This window comes from Bison bison, unplaced genomic scaffold, assembly GCF_000754665.1.
Source record: "Bison bison bison isolate TAMUID 2011002044 unplaced genomic scaffold, Bison_UMD1.0 scf7180017864380, whole genome shotgun sequence".
Taxonomy (NCBI): Eukaryota; Metazoa; Chordata; class Mammalia; order Artiodactyla; family Bovidae; genus Bison; species Bison bison.
This window is the reverse complement of record NW_011494952.1, coordinates 2758023-2772997: the sequence shown is the minus strand read 5'-3', so window position 1 is coordinate 2772997 and position 14975 is coordinate 2758023. Positions and strand designations below refer to the sequence as shown.

Genomic DNA, 14975 nt, shown 5'->3' with positions numbered 1-14975 from the left:
CATGGAAAAGAAATGCAAAAGAGCAAAATGGCTGTCTGGGGAGGCCTTACAAATAGCTGTGGAAAGAAGAGAAGCGAAAAGCAAAGGAAAAAAGGAAAGATATAAACATCTGAATGCAGAGTTCCAAAGAACAGCAAGAAGAGATAAGAAAGCCTTCTTCAGCGATCAATGCAAAGAAATAGAGGAAAACAACAGAATGGGAAAGACTAGAGATCTCTTGAAGAAAATCAGAGATACCAAAGGAACATTTCATGCAAAGATGGGCTCGATAAAGGACAGAAATGGTATGGACCTAACAGAAGCAGAAGATATTAAGAAGAGATGGCAAGAATACACAGAAGAACTGTACAAAAAAAGATCTTCACAACCCAGATAGTCACGATGGTTTGATCACTGACCTGGAGCCAGATATCCTGGAATGTGAAGTCAAGTGGGCCTTGGAAAGCATCACTATGAACAAAGCTAGTGGAGGTGATGGAATTCCAGTTGAGCTATTCCAAATCCTGAAAGATGATGCTGTCAAAGTGCTGCACCCAATATGCCAGCAAATTTGGAAAACTCAGCAGTGGCCACAGGACTGGAAAAGGTCAGTTTTCATTCCAATCCCAAAGAAAGGCAATGCCAAAGAATGCTCAAACTACCGCACAATTGCACTCATCTCACACGCTAGTAAAGTAATGCTCAAAATTCTCCAAGCCAGGATTCAGCAATGTGTGAACCGTGAACTTCCTGGTGTTCAAGCTGGTTTTAGAAAAGGCAGAGGAACCAGAGATCAAATTGCCAACATCTGCTGGATCATGGAAAAAGCAAGAGAGTTCCAGAAAAACATTTATTTCTGCTTTATTGACTATGCCAAAGCCTTTGACTGTGTGGATCACAATCAACTGTGGAAAATTCTGAAAGAGATGGGAGCACCAGACCACCTGATCTGCCTCTTGAGAAATTTGTATGCAGGTCAGGAAGCAACAGTTAGAACTGGACATGGAACAACAGACTGGTTCCAAATAGGAAAAGGAGTTCGTCAAGGCTGTATATTGTCACCCTGTTTATTTAACTTATATGCAGAGTACATCATGAGAAATGCTGGACTGGAAGAAACACAAGCTGGAATCAAGATTGCCGGGAGAAATATCAATAACCTCAGATATGCAGATGACACCACCCTTATGGCAGAAAGAGGAACTCAAAAGCCTCTTGATGAAAGTGAAAGTGGAGAGTGAAAAAGTTGGCTTACAGCTCAACATTCAGAAAACGAAGATCATGGCATCCGGTCCCATCACTTCATGGGAAATAGATGGGGAAACAGTGGAAACAGTGTCAGACTTTTTCTGGGCTCCAAAACCATTACAGATGGTGACTGCAGCCATGAAATTAAAAGATGCTTACTCCTTGGAAGGAAAGTTATGACCAACCTAGACAGCATATTCAAAAGGAGAGACATTACTTTGCCAACAAAGGTCTGTCTATTCAAGGCTATGGTTTTTCCTGTGGTCATGTATGGATGTGAGAGTTGGACTGTGAAGAAGGCTGAGCGCTGAAGAATTGATGCTTTTGAACTGTGGTGTTGGAGAAGACTCTTGAGAGTCCCCTGGACTGCAAGGAGATCCAATCAGTCCATTCTGAAGGAGATCAGCCCTGGGATTTCTTTGGAAGGAATGATGCTAAAACTGAAACTCTAGTACTTTGGCCACCTCATATGAAGAGTTGACTCATTGGAAAAGACTCTGATGCTGGGAGGGGTTGGGGGCAGGAGAAGGGGACGACAGAGGATGAGATGGCTGGATGGCCATCTCATCCTGACTCGATCACTGACTCGATGGAGGTGGGTCTGAGTGAACTCCGGGAGTTGGTAATGGACAGGGAGGCCTGGCGTGCTGTAACTCATGGGGTCGCAAAGAGTTGGACACGACTGAGCGACTGATCTGATCTGATCCCTTTTGAGTTTACGTTTATGTTAGGGAATGTTCTAATTTCATCCTTTTACAGTGAACTGTCCAGTTTTCCCAGCAGCACTACTGAGGAGCTTGGTTGGCCGTGTGTGTTTATGAGTTGGTTTCTGGGCTATTTTGTCACATTTCTGTTTTTGTGCAGTACTCTACCATTTCAACTACTGTAGTTTTGCAGTGTAGTTCAGAAGTCAGGGAGCATGATACCTTTTGGCTTTGTTCTTTTTCTTAAGAATGCTTTGGCTGGAACCATTTTTTACGTGATGTTAAAATTTTTAGAATCTTTAAGACCTATTTTCTAAAAGAAATTGAGGCCCTGAAGGAGTTACGTAAACTTGTATACCAGATTGGCAGCAGAGCCAAGAGAAGAGTCTAGACTAGCAGTCCTGTGCCGCTTTTCCTGGGCCGCGCTCGGGTGGTTGTAATTTTCCTACCATGGCCCAGCAGCCTGGCCATTCAGGTTTCTCTCAGGCGTATACTCTCCCACTGCACCCCAGCTAATGTTCTCCAAGAAGTTGGAGACCACCCACTGAAAGGTGAGCTCCTCCTTAAAATCACTTGTAGAAATCGTAATGTCCACTTTCTGTGGTTTCCTTTTTTGTCTTTGAGGAGTTGTGATTGAAATTTTGTTGTTTCAAAAGATGCACACACCAGAGTGAGGCAGTCTGCTACAGGGTGTATTTACAACCTATTTGAAAAGATGTGACCTGTGATGATAATAACATCTATTATTATTTACTGAATCATTCTACACAGTAATCTTTATCGTGTTTTGTCATAATCCTAGTGTATCCTAATTGAAGATCTCTGCCAGAATGACTGGCAAGTGTCTCTCAGGATTTGTCCATCTTGTCCCAGCTGGAAGCCTGTCCTAAGCACCACTGACCAACGGTGCCATCTAGTGGATGGTGAGAAACTTTGATTCTTGTTCCCTTGGGAGTGTGTGGTGGGTTGCAGATGAACACAAAATCATTAGTTGGTGTCTAGTAAATCATTCTGTGAAGAATGGTTTTGCATTTATGAATAAACCAAAAAAAGTTAAAGGTGTGCGATATGAATACAGGCAGCAGATATTTAGTGAATACCACCGTCCACTAGTACTATAGAATTATAAATATTGCCTTCATGAAAGTAGTGATGTGGTCAGGAGATGAGATGGCTTCCTAGGTCAAGAACAAAGGCATACAGTAAGAAATGGAGAGGAGGAACTGACTAATCTTGGTCAGAATGAGGTCATGGCAAGACATGAGGATATATTGGGCAGCTCATACGGATTGTCCTCGCCCATTTCCTAGGAGTGAGGGGCCAGGGTCAGGTCCTGGTCTTGAGGAATGGAAAATACTTGGGTTATGTTTTCAAGGCTAGGATTTGCTCGGTAGCCAAAAGGGTCCTGGTAAGCTGGGGCCAGTTGTTAAGGTCCTTTGTGTGGTAGACACTAAATTGGGGGGTAAAAACAGGTGGTGTTTTCTCAGTATGGCAGAAGGATGAGAGGTGGACTCAAGATACAAATGAGATTGTCTTGAAGGCCAACAAGTCCAGGGAAAAAAAGGATACAGGACAGTTTAGATACTTAATGAGGTCATCAGGGGTTTCCAGAGGTAAATGACAGTTTTGACAGAGGTTAGGAAAGGGAGGCTGTAGAGATTTGAGGAGCCAGATGACTTTCAGGCCTATCTTCTGGGAAGTTGATTCTCCAAATAAGTCTTGGTACTGAGAGTATTACCAAGTCCCAGGGCCTCCGTTGCTACCAACAGGTTTTTTTTATTAGCTTCAGATCATATTATTTCCCTGTTCTTAAGAGAAAATGCCTGTGTTTGGGGAAGGGCCCAGGTATCTGAAATAATGCTAATCACTGCTGTGAAATTCTTTAGTTTCAGGGTGAATAAAAACTAAAAGTTGTGTAGAGGCAGTAATAGGGTCATAGACCAACTTTATTTAAATAACCAATACTTTGAGTCTTGTGGTAAATTCTAGAAGGACATTTGCTTTGGTCTTTCAGGTTGAATATAGTACTTGAATTAAAAAAAATTTTAAACATAGACTCATTTGGTGCAAAACTGGCAAAAGAATGAATAGGATCACAGTTCAAGACAGGGACTTGGACTTTGGAGTAATTTTTCAGCCCAGCTCAAAAACAGCAGTGCCTTTCCATGGTTGTGTTCGGTTGCATGGTTGTGTCTGACTTTGCTACCCTTTGGACCACAGCACACCGAGCTCCTCTGTCCATGGGGATTCTCCAGGCAAGGAAACTAGAGTGGGTTGCCATGCTCTCCAGGGGATTTCCCAGACCTAGGACTCGAACCAGTCACCAGGTAGAATCTTTGCCCACTGAGTCATCAGGGAACACAGCTCAGTAATAGTAAAATATAGTAAGCAGTAAATCTATTTGTGGGCTTATAAAGCTACTAGAAATATTTAGGATTACATACTGTTTGGTTTTCCCCAACTAACATAATACCAGTTTTTATATAACACATGATCTATGCTCTGTGAAGCAGAATAATACAAAAGAAAGACTTGTGGTAAGTGAACCAACAGTGGTCATCCCCTTCTACCCTCAGTCCTTTATACTGGTTGGTACTCGAGTATTCTTGGTAAGTCAGGAAAACACAGATGATGCAACTTTTTAATTCCTGTGGTTTTAAAAAGCGAGTAATTTCAGGATGACTTAGTGTTCATCCCTGTCTTACCTTTTAATTAAACCCTTTCCCCCAGAGTTTAGACAGTAATGGAACTGATAATTGGTTGAAAAGATGTGAATGGAATGCCAAGACCAAAATGTGGACTCCCTAACTCAAGTGCCATACGTGATCCTACATAGTGCCTCTGAGATCCACTAACCAGGATGGATCCCTGACTCTAGGTTGTAATTTCTGGAGCTTGTACATTTTTTTTTTTAGAACACATAACCATATGTCACCAGGCTCAATTAAGTGGGCTTAACATTGCAACTTTAATCTCTCCTCAGGGAGGGTGTGTGACAGGGTGACCAAGTCACATGATAACCCATTAACAGATGTTTCAGCTTTTTTAATATTAGTCCTAGAATTTGTTTCTGAAATTCTGTAGCTTCACTGGATTTTGAAAGCTTTGATTCGAATCATCTTTTGTTGTACAGTCACTTCAGCTGTTTCAAAAATGCAGATTTACCCAAGCATGATTAATATATAGGGAACAATTTGAACATAATGTTTGCTTAAGTGGGAATTCTGACTGCAGGAAAACCATACTGAAGAGGGTGGCACCTGAACTCTCACCATGGCATTGAGCCACGCCTGTCTCCATCTGGCGCTAAAACGTCTCCTCTAGTTTCAGCTAACCTCCTCCTACCACTTGACAGCATCCATCACGAGCTGCAACGCTTCTGATGCCCGCCCGCTTCCAAAGCCAGCCTCCGGCCTTCAAGGTAGAGTGCCATACCTGCAGTGTTAATCTGTCTCTTAAACACAGGTAAGACCAGTACTGCCTTTTAAAAATGTAGTGCTGATAAAGGTGGTGAATGTTATGCCCACATTCTATTCCCCCCACCCCTGTCAGTCCCATGGTTTTTATGGGACTTTTTGCACGGTGCTATGATTTTGGAATTGGCTATAATGGGATTCTGTCTCCTTTAGTAAAAGGTTATAAGGTGGAAATGTTGTAGGCTGGCTTTTTCCCTTTCCATCTGGAAAAAGTTTGCTAACAAAGTTTTGTTCAACATTTGTTTCTGAAATAATGTTACATTTATTAGAAAATTTTGGTGAAAAGTTCCCATATATGCTATATACGGTTACTAATTTCCAAAGGAACCACTGGACATCTTAGGCTGGCTGAAGTTTCAGCTGATTAAGAAAAGCACCTCACGCGATCAGTGTCTCCAGGTGTTAACCACAGAATAGGGGAGGAGACTACTCTCCCTTGCCTGTGACGCACCCTGGAAGGTGTCTATTGAACTCTATCTTCCATGGGGATTTGTGATATTCACCTCTTAAAATGGCAGTCCTAGAAGCAGCTCCAACCCCTCTGCTCCTTTAGAAGATGAGTTTACTGATTTTTTAAGTCATTGTTGAAAGTATGTTTGATGTCTCAGCTAATGTGTCCAGGAAAGGGGCTAGAAGGCAAGTTAGTATGTCCCTGACTTCACTGCCAGGCTTGATCAGGCTCAGCTTTTGTGTAGGGGTTTTAGTTTGGTTTACAAGTGGCTCAAGCAACAGCAAGAGAAGCAAAAACCTTTTGGAAGAAACTCACCAAAGACTGGGCTCCCAGCTGACTTTAGGGGGCCAGCAGGAATAGTCTACTCCAGAATTAGTATCTTGGGCTTGAAATTAATTTCACATCTAAATTAAATCTGATGGAATACATGAAAACATTAAGCAAAAGATACCATTTAAGGAGTTGAGGCACTTTTTGAAAAATGGTATTAAAATATAATAAACTTATAAAGGCTGTAGTCATCAGCTCCTTTATCCCCATCTTTAAACCACTGGCCCTGCAGTTATCATCCATGCCATTAACCCCTGTGCCAGGTAGAGTATTAATGTGGAATATAACTGCTCACATCCTGGCTGAAACTTTCCTGGAGCAGAGGGTGACACAGCCTAAAACGGTGGACATGGGCAACAGAATAAAAACTAGCAACTTATCTACAAGGTCGTCACTTAGGTTACTGTTTTTTTCATTTTAAATGATGTCCTTTCAGCTAAGAAAAGGTCATGCCTTCAACATCCTGCAGGTGTCAGTGGAGGGCTGCATTTTTTTCAGTAAAACTCAGAAGGTTAGGATTATGAGCTTCAAGCAACCAACTGATAACAGTCATCAGCTATTAAAGCCAAGACTCCAAATTAAGGCAGCTACCAAGGTTGCATAATAAGTAACCGAACTCATATTTAATCCAGGTTGAGTGACTTCAGGCTCTTCCCTGCCTGCCTGTCTCCTCACACCCCAACTGTATATTAGCAAGTATCTCTGCAGTGAAACACACTTACTTGAAATTGTATAATCTCATAATTATGACTTATAAAACCTATGAGTTCCTCTGTGAAATAAATTTGTTCACAAATAACATGTTGGAGTTTTCTGTATTCATCAGCTGGGCCACAGGACAAGAAACTCGAGGCACTTACCTGTGATGGCCTAAAACAAGCTTAAAAGAGGGCAGTGTTCCGGGAGAGGACACTGTACCGCAAGAAAATGCTGGTAAGTAAGTTGCCTTGATGATGAAGCCCCCAGAATACAGATAGCAGGAGGGAGAACACTTACACTAGCCCATTTTTGATAAAGTCCTTTTAATGGAAAATGTAAAACCCCTCTCAACTTTACAAAGCCATATGTAACACTTGCACTTTAACAAATAAAAGCAAGCCAATGTTTTAAAAAAATACATCATTAAATGTATATATGTATATATTTACATAGCATATTAAGTTTAATATTTAGCTTTAAAAGTTCACATAAATTTTACCAAAATGAGACAATTTTAAATAAATTACACCTTTTGAAAATGTTTAATTGTACAGTCAATAGCTTCAACAAAATATTGAAGTGTCTGTAGTATCTACTTTATATACTTTATATTTTACAAATTTTACAATTATTTGGCAGTAATTTTCTGATTATGACATGTATGCTGTGCGATTCAGCAATTTCCCAAATGCAGGCAATAGCTGGTGTTTGTGTCCTATTCTCACAGTAACTGTCTCAATGTAGTGAAAAATATCAGTTATTTTAGTAAACTGTACAAGGTCACATTTACACTTGATCAACAATATAGCATAGAATTTTGTATTTTTTTTCCAAAAATAAATACATCATTTTAAATCTGGCATTTTCACAAACATCATATACACTATAATACAAAAACAGCTACAAACTGCTGCTTTTAAGATTTAGCTTGTTTTCATATTGAATCACAGGAGCTGTGACTTACGCTATACTGCTGTGGTGTCAGTAACAAGTAATTACTACACAGAGAATTTCTTGGCACTGATGGTTTCATGAAACTTAAGTCAGTGTACACACATATCATAGTCTAAGAGTAAGTAATTCCAGCTCAATGGTCTAAAAACGTTAAACTGGACCACATCTAATTTTCTTCCATAGCCTCTACTTCATCTTCATGTATCTTCAAAGCTCTCACCATTTCCTTGACTGCATGATACAAGATATTTTTAACCTGAAAGAGATGTCGTATTTCTAGTCACTTCAGCAGGAGATAAATTAACAAATGAAAATTGCAACAAGAGTTTACAACAAACTTAAGCCAAAGTTAAAATGAGTCACACAATTAAATACTGGTTTGGTTGGTACTGTACTGTGACAAACCAGGCAATGACAGCCTAAGCTGTTACGCATGTATCATAATTCTGAATATAAAAAGCCTGCAGAATAGGAAGTAGTTAGAAAACTCATCTCTTACCTGTAGTTTATCATCATAATTGATTTCTTCCTTCAAAAGTCTCAGTTCCTGTGTTAAATGAAATGACTGTACGAGATGTTCTGGAGACACAAAGTCTTCGGTTACCTGAATACAGCTGTGAAAATTCTGTACCTGTTCCCCAACAGAGTAAAACAGGAGTTTTAGGAGGTGGGCAAAGTGGTCTCAACAAGAGACAATTCACCAAAGAACTTATTTTCTCCAAAACGTCAAATGCACTTCAAAGTGGAACACCACACTTTATGAGAAAGTTTATCACTGAGAAGTTTCATGTAACATGACTTCATGTAAATAGAATATTTTTAAATGATGCAAGAAAAAGAACTTTTCCAGGAATCCTTCAGCAAGGCTGATAACTGGATCCTAATTATCAATTTTGTCAAGGTAGATTTTTGTGTGTTAATTAAGAACAACAAAAACAAACTGCTGTGGAGAAGGGCATGGCAACCCACTCCAGTATTCTTGCTGGAGAATCCCATGGGCAGAGGTGCCTGGCGGGCTGTAGTCCATGGGGTCGCAAAGAGTCAGACGTGACTGAGCGACTAACAGAGTCCTATAAATGGGGAATTATCAAATTAAAATTTAAATAAGCCTACTAAATATATTTTATAATTTTATCATATATATCTAATCTTTTATTAGATAAATGTTTAAATATTTTCTTGGGAAAATCGTTTTTGAAAGTATGATAACTGCATGCTAACTAGGAAAGCAATAATCATTTTACAGTTATCCTTAGTTGAAGAGTGTAGCTAAGTTATATGTAAGTACTCCTACACTATTACTGTTAATATAGAAGTAGTAATAATAACAAATGAGATTATTTAGATCAGAGACAGGCAAACTATGTCCAGCAGGCCAAATCTGGTCCACCACCTGGTGTATGGCAAGTAAGCTGAGAATGGTTTTTACACTTTTAAATGATTGGGGGAAAAAAAAAATTGTGACATGAAAATTATATGAAATTTGAATTTCACTGTCCATAAAGTTTTATTGGAACTTAAAAACAAACCCACTGTATGAAAGGTATGTTTTCCCAATCAGTGCAGTCAGTCTGGATGTCTGATGTTGCTCCTTTGACTTTCAGCATTTGGTCATTTCACTGTTAAGTTTAGTTTCCTTTAATCTACTCTCTGGCGTAAAACTTAAGTTTCATTATTTAAGCAAAGTTATGACCAACCTAGATAGCATATTGAAAAGCAGAGACATTACTTTGCCAACAAAGGTCTGGCTAGTCAAGGCTATGGTTTTTCCTGTGGTCATGTATGGATGTGAGAGTTGGACTGTGAAGAAAGCTGAGCGCCAAAGAATTGATGCTTTTGAACTGTGGTGTTGGAGAAGACTCTTGAGAGTCCCTTGGACTGCAAGGAGATCCAACCAGTCCATTCTGAAGGAGGTCAGCCCTGGGATTTCTTTGGAAGGAATGATGCTAAAGCTGAAACTCCAGTACTTTGGCCACCTCACGCGAAGAGTTGACTCACTGGAAAAGACTCTGATGCTGGGAGGGATTGGGGGCAGGAGGAGAAGGACGACAGAGGACAAGATGGCTGGATGGCATCACTGACTCGATGGACGTGAGTCTGAGTGAACTCCGGGAGTTGGTGATGGACAGGGAGGCCTGGCGTGCTGCGATTCATAGGGTCGCAGAGAGTCGGACACGACTGAGCAACGGAACTGAACTGTGATGAAAACTAGTTCCAGAAAGATCTTCTGACCACACAGTTTTAGAACTCTCCTAGGATTTTTTTTGTGCCTTTCTTTCAAATCAACCAATTAAAGATATCCTTCGGTCTCTTGTGTTATCGATACAACCGTTTTTCTACTAGTTCTTTTTCTCTTGACTAAATGGTTTCCCAAGAAGCCAGTCAATATCATCTGTTATTTGTTCAGCATGTACAAACTGACTCTGCACTTTACAATTTCTTTAGAACCGCTCGACAGAGAAAGGATCAAACTTATCCAATCTGGATTATTTCTATGCTGTAACTCCAGTGATGTTAAAAGATATCATAAAATTCCTGGGAAAGGAGAAATAACTGAAAAACTAAGCATTTACATTTATTCTCATTTTTAAAAATACGAAAATAAATTTAATTGAGAGAACTGTGAAGGGGGAGATAGTAAGTGGGAAATAGAGACTGTGGAAAAAATCTGATAAAAGTGATGAAATTCCGAAGGGGCTGGAATTTCTCCTCTGGGCGTAATGACCACCTGAACAGCTGCAGATGTCTTTATTCTGTAACTCAAGCACCGTGCCTCCACTGGTAACCTGACAGCACGTATTGTTAAACATGTCTTCACGTGAGCAGTAGGTTGTTGGTCCCTCTGGAGACGCACACAGTGGATGCCTCACACTGTCAGCATCGCTGTGCAGTCCCCGTGGGTCCTCATTATGTGTCTGTAGAACAGATGCTCTATTTCACAGAGCAGCAAAGGACAAGAGATCAGCGCCTGTTCCAAGACAAATCAGCCACTAAACGGCAAGTCAACAGGAACCCAGCTCCCGTGATCTCTTGTGCAGCAGAGATGCTTTACAGTCCTGCAGTAGCTCAGTCATGCCAACATTCACAGTCTCCAAATGCCCTGTCCCATCTTACATTCACCTGAACAAGCTGTCGGGAGTACAGTTTTTCTGAAGTTCAAGCCTTTAACTTTTAGCATGTGAATCTTAAAAAAAAAAAAATAATAACTTCTCTTTATCAGTATTCTAATTTTGTTCATACATCATTTGCCGTCCCCAGCCCCCATAGTCCTTTAGCCCTTCGAGCATATTTAAGATAACAGACTTGAGGTCTATGACAAGTCAGCCTGATGTCTGGCCTTCCTCTGCTGAGCTCGTTTCCCCTGGGAAGGGGCCATCCTTTACTGTTTCTGTGTAGGCTCGGGAATTCTGGTTGAAAACTGGGCATCTAGACATTATAATGCAGTAGCTACAATCAGATTCTACCCCTGCCGGAGAGTGATGCTGTTGACTGACATGGGTTGTAGTCATCTATTTGTTTTATGATCTTTCCAAACTGCTTTTGCAAAGACTGTTGTTTTTGGGTCTGGTCATTGATGTCTGTGTTAGGTTATCGAAGGTGTTAGAGATTTCCTTAAAGAACAAAAACCACATACCCCTTTCTTCATTAAGCAGGCCCCTGGCCAATGTTAAGTTTTGACGTAGATTCTAGAGCTCTGAAAAAGTTGGTTCTGTCGGTCTTAGCCAGTTTATGGTTGTTTTAGAAGCACTCTTAGATGATGACTGTTTCCTGATGACCTCAAATTGATATTTATAAATTGCTTAAAGACTTCAGGGTTAGTTCGAAGAGGCAAGGTTTAGTTTTAAAGCAGAACATATGTGAACTTCCCATTCCACTTATCCCTTTCTGGGCCATCTTGTGAGTCATTTTACATTTCACTTCCTTAGTAGATTGTCTTAATTCATACTTGCCTTCAAGGATCAGTTGTAATCATAAGTAGGTAATGTTTAGAAAATGTAACTTTTGTTTTCATGGTAGGAAGGTTATTATCTTAACACTGACTTTTGTCTAAGTCCTTTTAGTCATAAGAATGCAGACAATTTACAGTTTAGGAATATTATTAACTTACTGTGAATGACCAAACACAAATCAATTAAGCAATTAAGGAAAACATTACCAGTAAAGATTCTGTGTTAATTTAGAAAACAAAAAAACTGTTGCTGTTTAGAACTAAAAGCTACTCTAAACCTCAGGATACTAGAGCTGAGACAAAGTAAATCCTGGAGGTCACCATCTATCTGCTTTGTCCAAGGATATACAAACACAGGGGTTTCACAGACTCAGCCATGTTTGCCAACAGAAGATTTTTAAGCCTGCAATTCTAGAGTAGTTTTTAGAATATAAGGAGGGCTGCTATGACACTTTCCCTCAGCTTGCCAAGATATACATCTGAATGCCCCTGCTGAGTCACCTGCGGCCCTCCCTCCCCTAGCCCCAGGTCTTCAAAGTGTTCACTGCTGACAAAGAAAAGTATGTGGATTCTTCCCTAGCACTGCTGGACTGTCAGTTCATGTGCTATCATTTGGTTCAAAGTTTCCTGACTGATAGATGCCTTGGCTTTGCCAGGGCTTTCTATTTGTGCAGTTCTTAAAGCATGGTTCCCGGACAATAATACCAGAGTCACCTGGGAACTTGTTAGAAATGTAGAATTTCAGGTTCTTCCTCAGACCCACTCTGGGCTTAAGGTCTAGCATTATGTGTTATATCAAGCGCTCCAGGAATTCTGGTGTATGCTATAGTGTGAGAAGCACTGACTTAAGCTCTGGGATTATTTTTAAGGGCTATCTGTGGTTTGGTGGAAGTGTTGAAGCCATCAATGAAAAGTTTTCAGGACTCAGTTCTAAGGACTACATAAATTGTAAATAATCATGCATCTTAAGTCCAGGTTACACTGTGAATGGAGCTTGTACTTCCTTTTCATTCTCTGTAAAAACCACATTACCACCACTTGTGAGTCACGGCCAACACCCTTTCAACAGAGTGCAAATAACCGCACTGCCATTATCACACCCTGTAAAGGAAGGGAGGTGGAAATGCCTGCAATTTTATGCCCAATTGTGCAGTAGATAAGTTTTTATTTTGGAACACTCAACAATTTAGTGGCAGAGCTCAAAATAGAATTTGCCAGTTTAGGTCACAGATGCTGCTTCAGTCTATTTAAGCATAGCATCTTAAATAGTGTGTGTGTATATACAGATCAGATACAAGTGCACAGAGATGCTAAAGCACAGTGACTTCTGAACTTTAAACAGGATTATTTTGCCCACTATTTTGAGGAAAAAAATACTATTTTCTTCCCTCTCTCCCCCGCAAGAAAGTACAAGCAGTAGAGAGACATTTACACTCATGGACTCTCTATGGTTCTCTGCTAATAGTGAGTGCCTCTAGGGTAGAGGAACTGAGGGCAAAGGTGAGAAAAAGACTTAATTTTCACCATCAACCCTTGTGTACTGTTTGAATTTTTTAAAATTGGATGGATGTATTACATTTTCAAAAGAAAAAAGATTTAAAAATAGCTGGGCTTCCCTAGCTCAGTTGGTAAAGAATCCACCTGCGATGCAGAAGATCCCAGTTTGATTCCTGGGTAGGGAAGATCTGCTGGAGAAGGGATAGGCTTCCCACTCCAGTATTCTTGGGCTTCCCTGTGGCTCAGCTGGTAAAGAATCCGCCTGCAATGCGGGAGACCTGGGTTCGATCCCTGGGTTGGGAAGATCCCCCCTGGAGAAGGGAAAGGCTACTCACTCCAATATTCTGGCCTGGAGAATTCCATGGACTAAGTCCATGGGGTCGCAAAGAGTTGGACACGACTGAGCAACTTTCACTTTTTCCTAAACAGTACTGAACTGAATGTCCACATGAAAAAACAACCTCAGTTCACGAGCTCTATGCACAAATATTAACTAAAAAGTAGATAACAGACCTAAACATAAGACTAACAACTATAAAACTTCTAGAAGAAAATTTAAGAGACAGTTTTTTTGATCTTGACCTAGCCAAAAATTCTGCAGATACAATAAAAGTATAAATAAAGAAAAAAGTTGATCAATTGAACTTCATCAAAAAGCACTCTTTGGAAGACACTATTAAGAAAATGGAAGGATAAGTAAGCCACAGATTGGGAGAAGATATGTAAAAACTAAAAAGCACATATCAGATATAGGACTCGTAAGCAGAGCAGGTAGACACCCCCAACACAGTAAGGAAAAAGAACCCAATTACAAAACTGTATATATAAACGCATTGCAAACACTTCTCCTACTCTTTGGATTACATTTTCACTCTCTTAATAGTGCTTTTTAATGAACAGAAACTTTTAATATATTCCAGTTTATGCATTTCGAAAAAAATGGACAAATATTTAAACACACATTTACCAGAACATATTTACAGATGGCAAGTAAGCACATAAAAAGATGTTCAACTTATTTAGATATTAAGAAAATGTAAATTAAAGCCATAATGAGATAACAATGCGTACATTCAGATGCTTAAAAACAAAACTGCCAGTAAACAGAGGAAATGGAACTCACATGTACTGCTTTGGGGAATGGAAAATGGTATAACCACCAGATTCACAGTATCTTATCAAGTAAATCAGACACTTATCCTGTGACCAGGTTGGTATTTACCCAACTGAAATGAAAATCTATGTTCATACAAAAAACCCTTAGGTGAATGTGGCTTATAGTGCCTTTGTTACTAATCCAAACTGAAAATAACACAAATGTTCAATTGGTGAACTGATTACAAAACCAAGTGACACATGTAAGCAATGAAAAACTACCCAGTAATAAAAAGAAGCAACTACTGATACAGACTGGTTCCAAATAGGAAAAGGAGTACGTCAAGGCTGTATATTGTCACCCTGCTTATTTAACTTATATGCAGAGTACATCATGAGAAACGCTGGGCTGGAGGAAACACAAGCTGGAATCAAGAATGCCAGGAGAAATAACAATAACCTCAGATATGCAGATGACACCACCCTTATGGCAGACAGTGAAGAGGAACTCAAAAGCCTCTTGATGAAAGTGAAAGAGGAGAGTGAAAAAGTTGGCTTAAAGCTCAACATTCAGAAAACGAAGATCATGGCAT

General features: G+C 40.0%; 1 protein-coding gene across 4 annotated transcripts in view; it reads right to left on the bottom strand.

Moving 5' to 3' along the window:
* Positions 1 to 7193: 7193 nt before the first annotated feature.
* JMJD1C (jumonji domain containing 1C) overlaps positions 7194 to 14975 on the bottom strand; it is a 303947-nt gene continuing 296165 nt past the window's right edge. For all 4 annotated transcript variants that reach the window (XM_010857402.1, XM_010857400.1, XM_010857401.1 and 1 more), the window contains 2 exons: positions 8341 to 8472; positions 7194 to 8097 (listed from right to left, as the gene is read on the bottom strand). In XM_010857402.1, the coding sequence (XP_010855704.1) occupies positions 8008 to 8097; positions 8341 to 8472 (222 nt within the window). In that variant the 3' untranslated portion in view covers positions 7194 to 8007. The remainder of the gene's footprint in view (positions 8098 to 8340; positions 8473 to 14975) is intronic.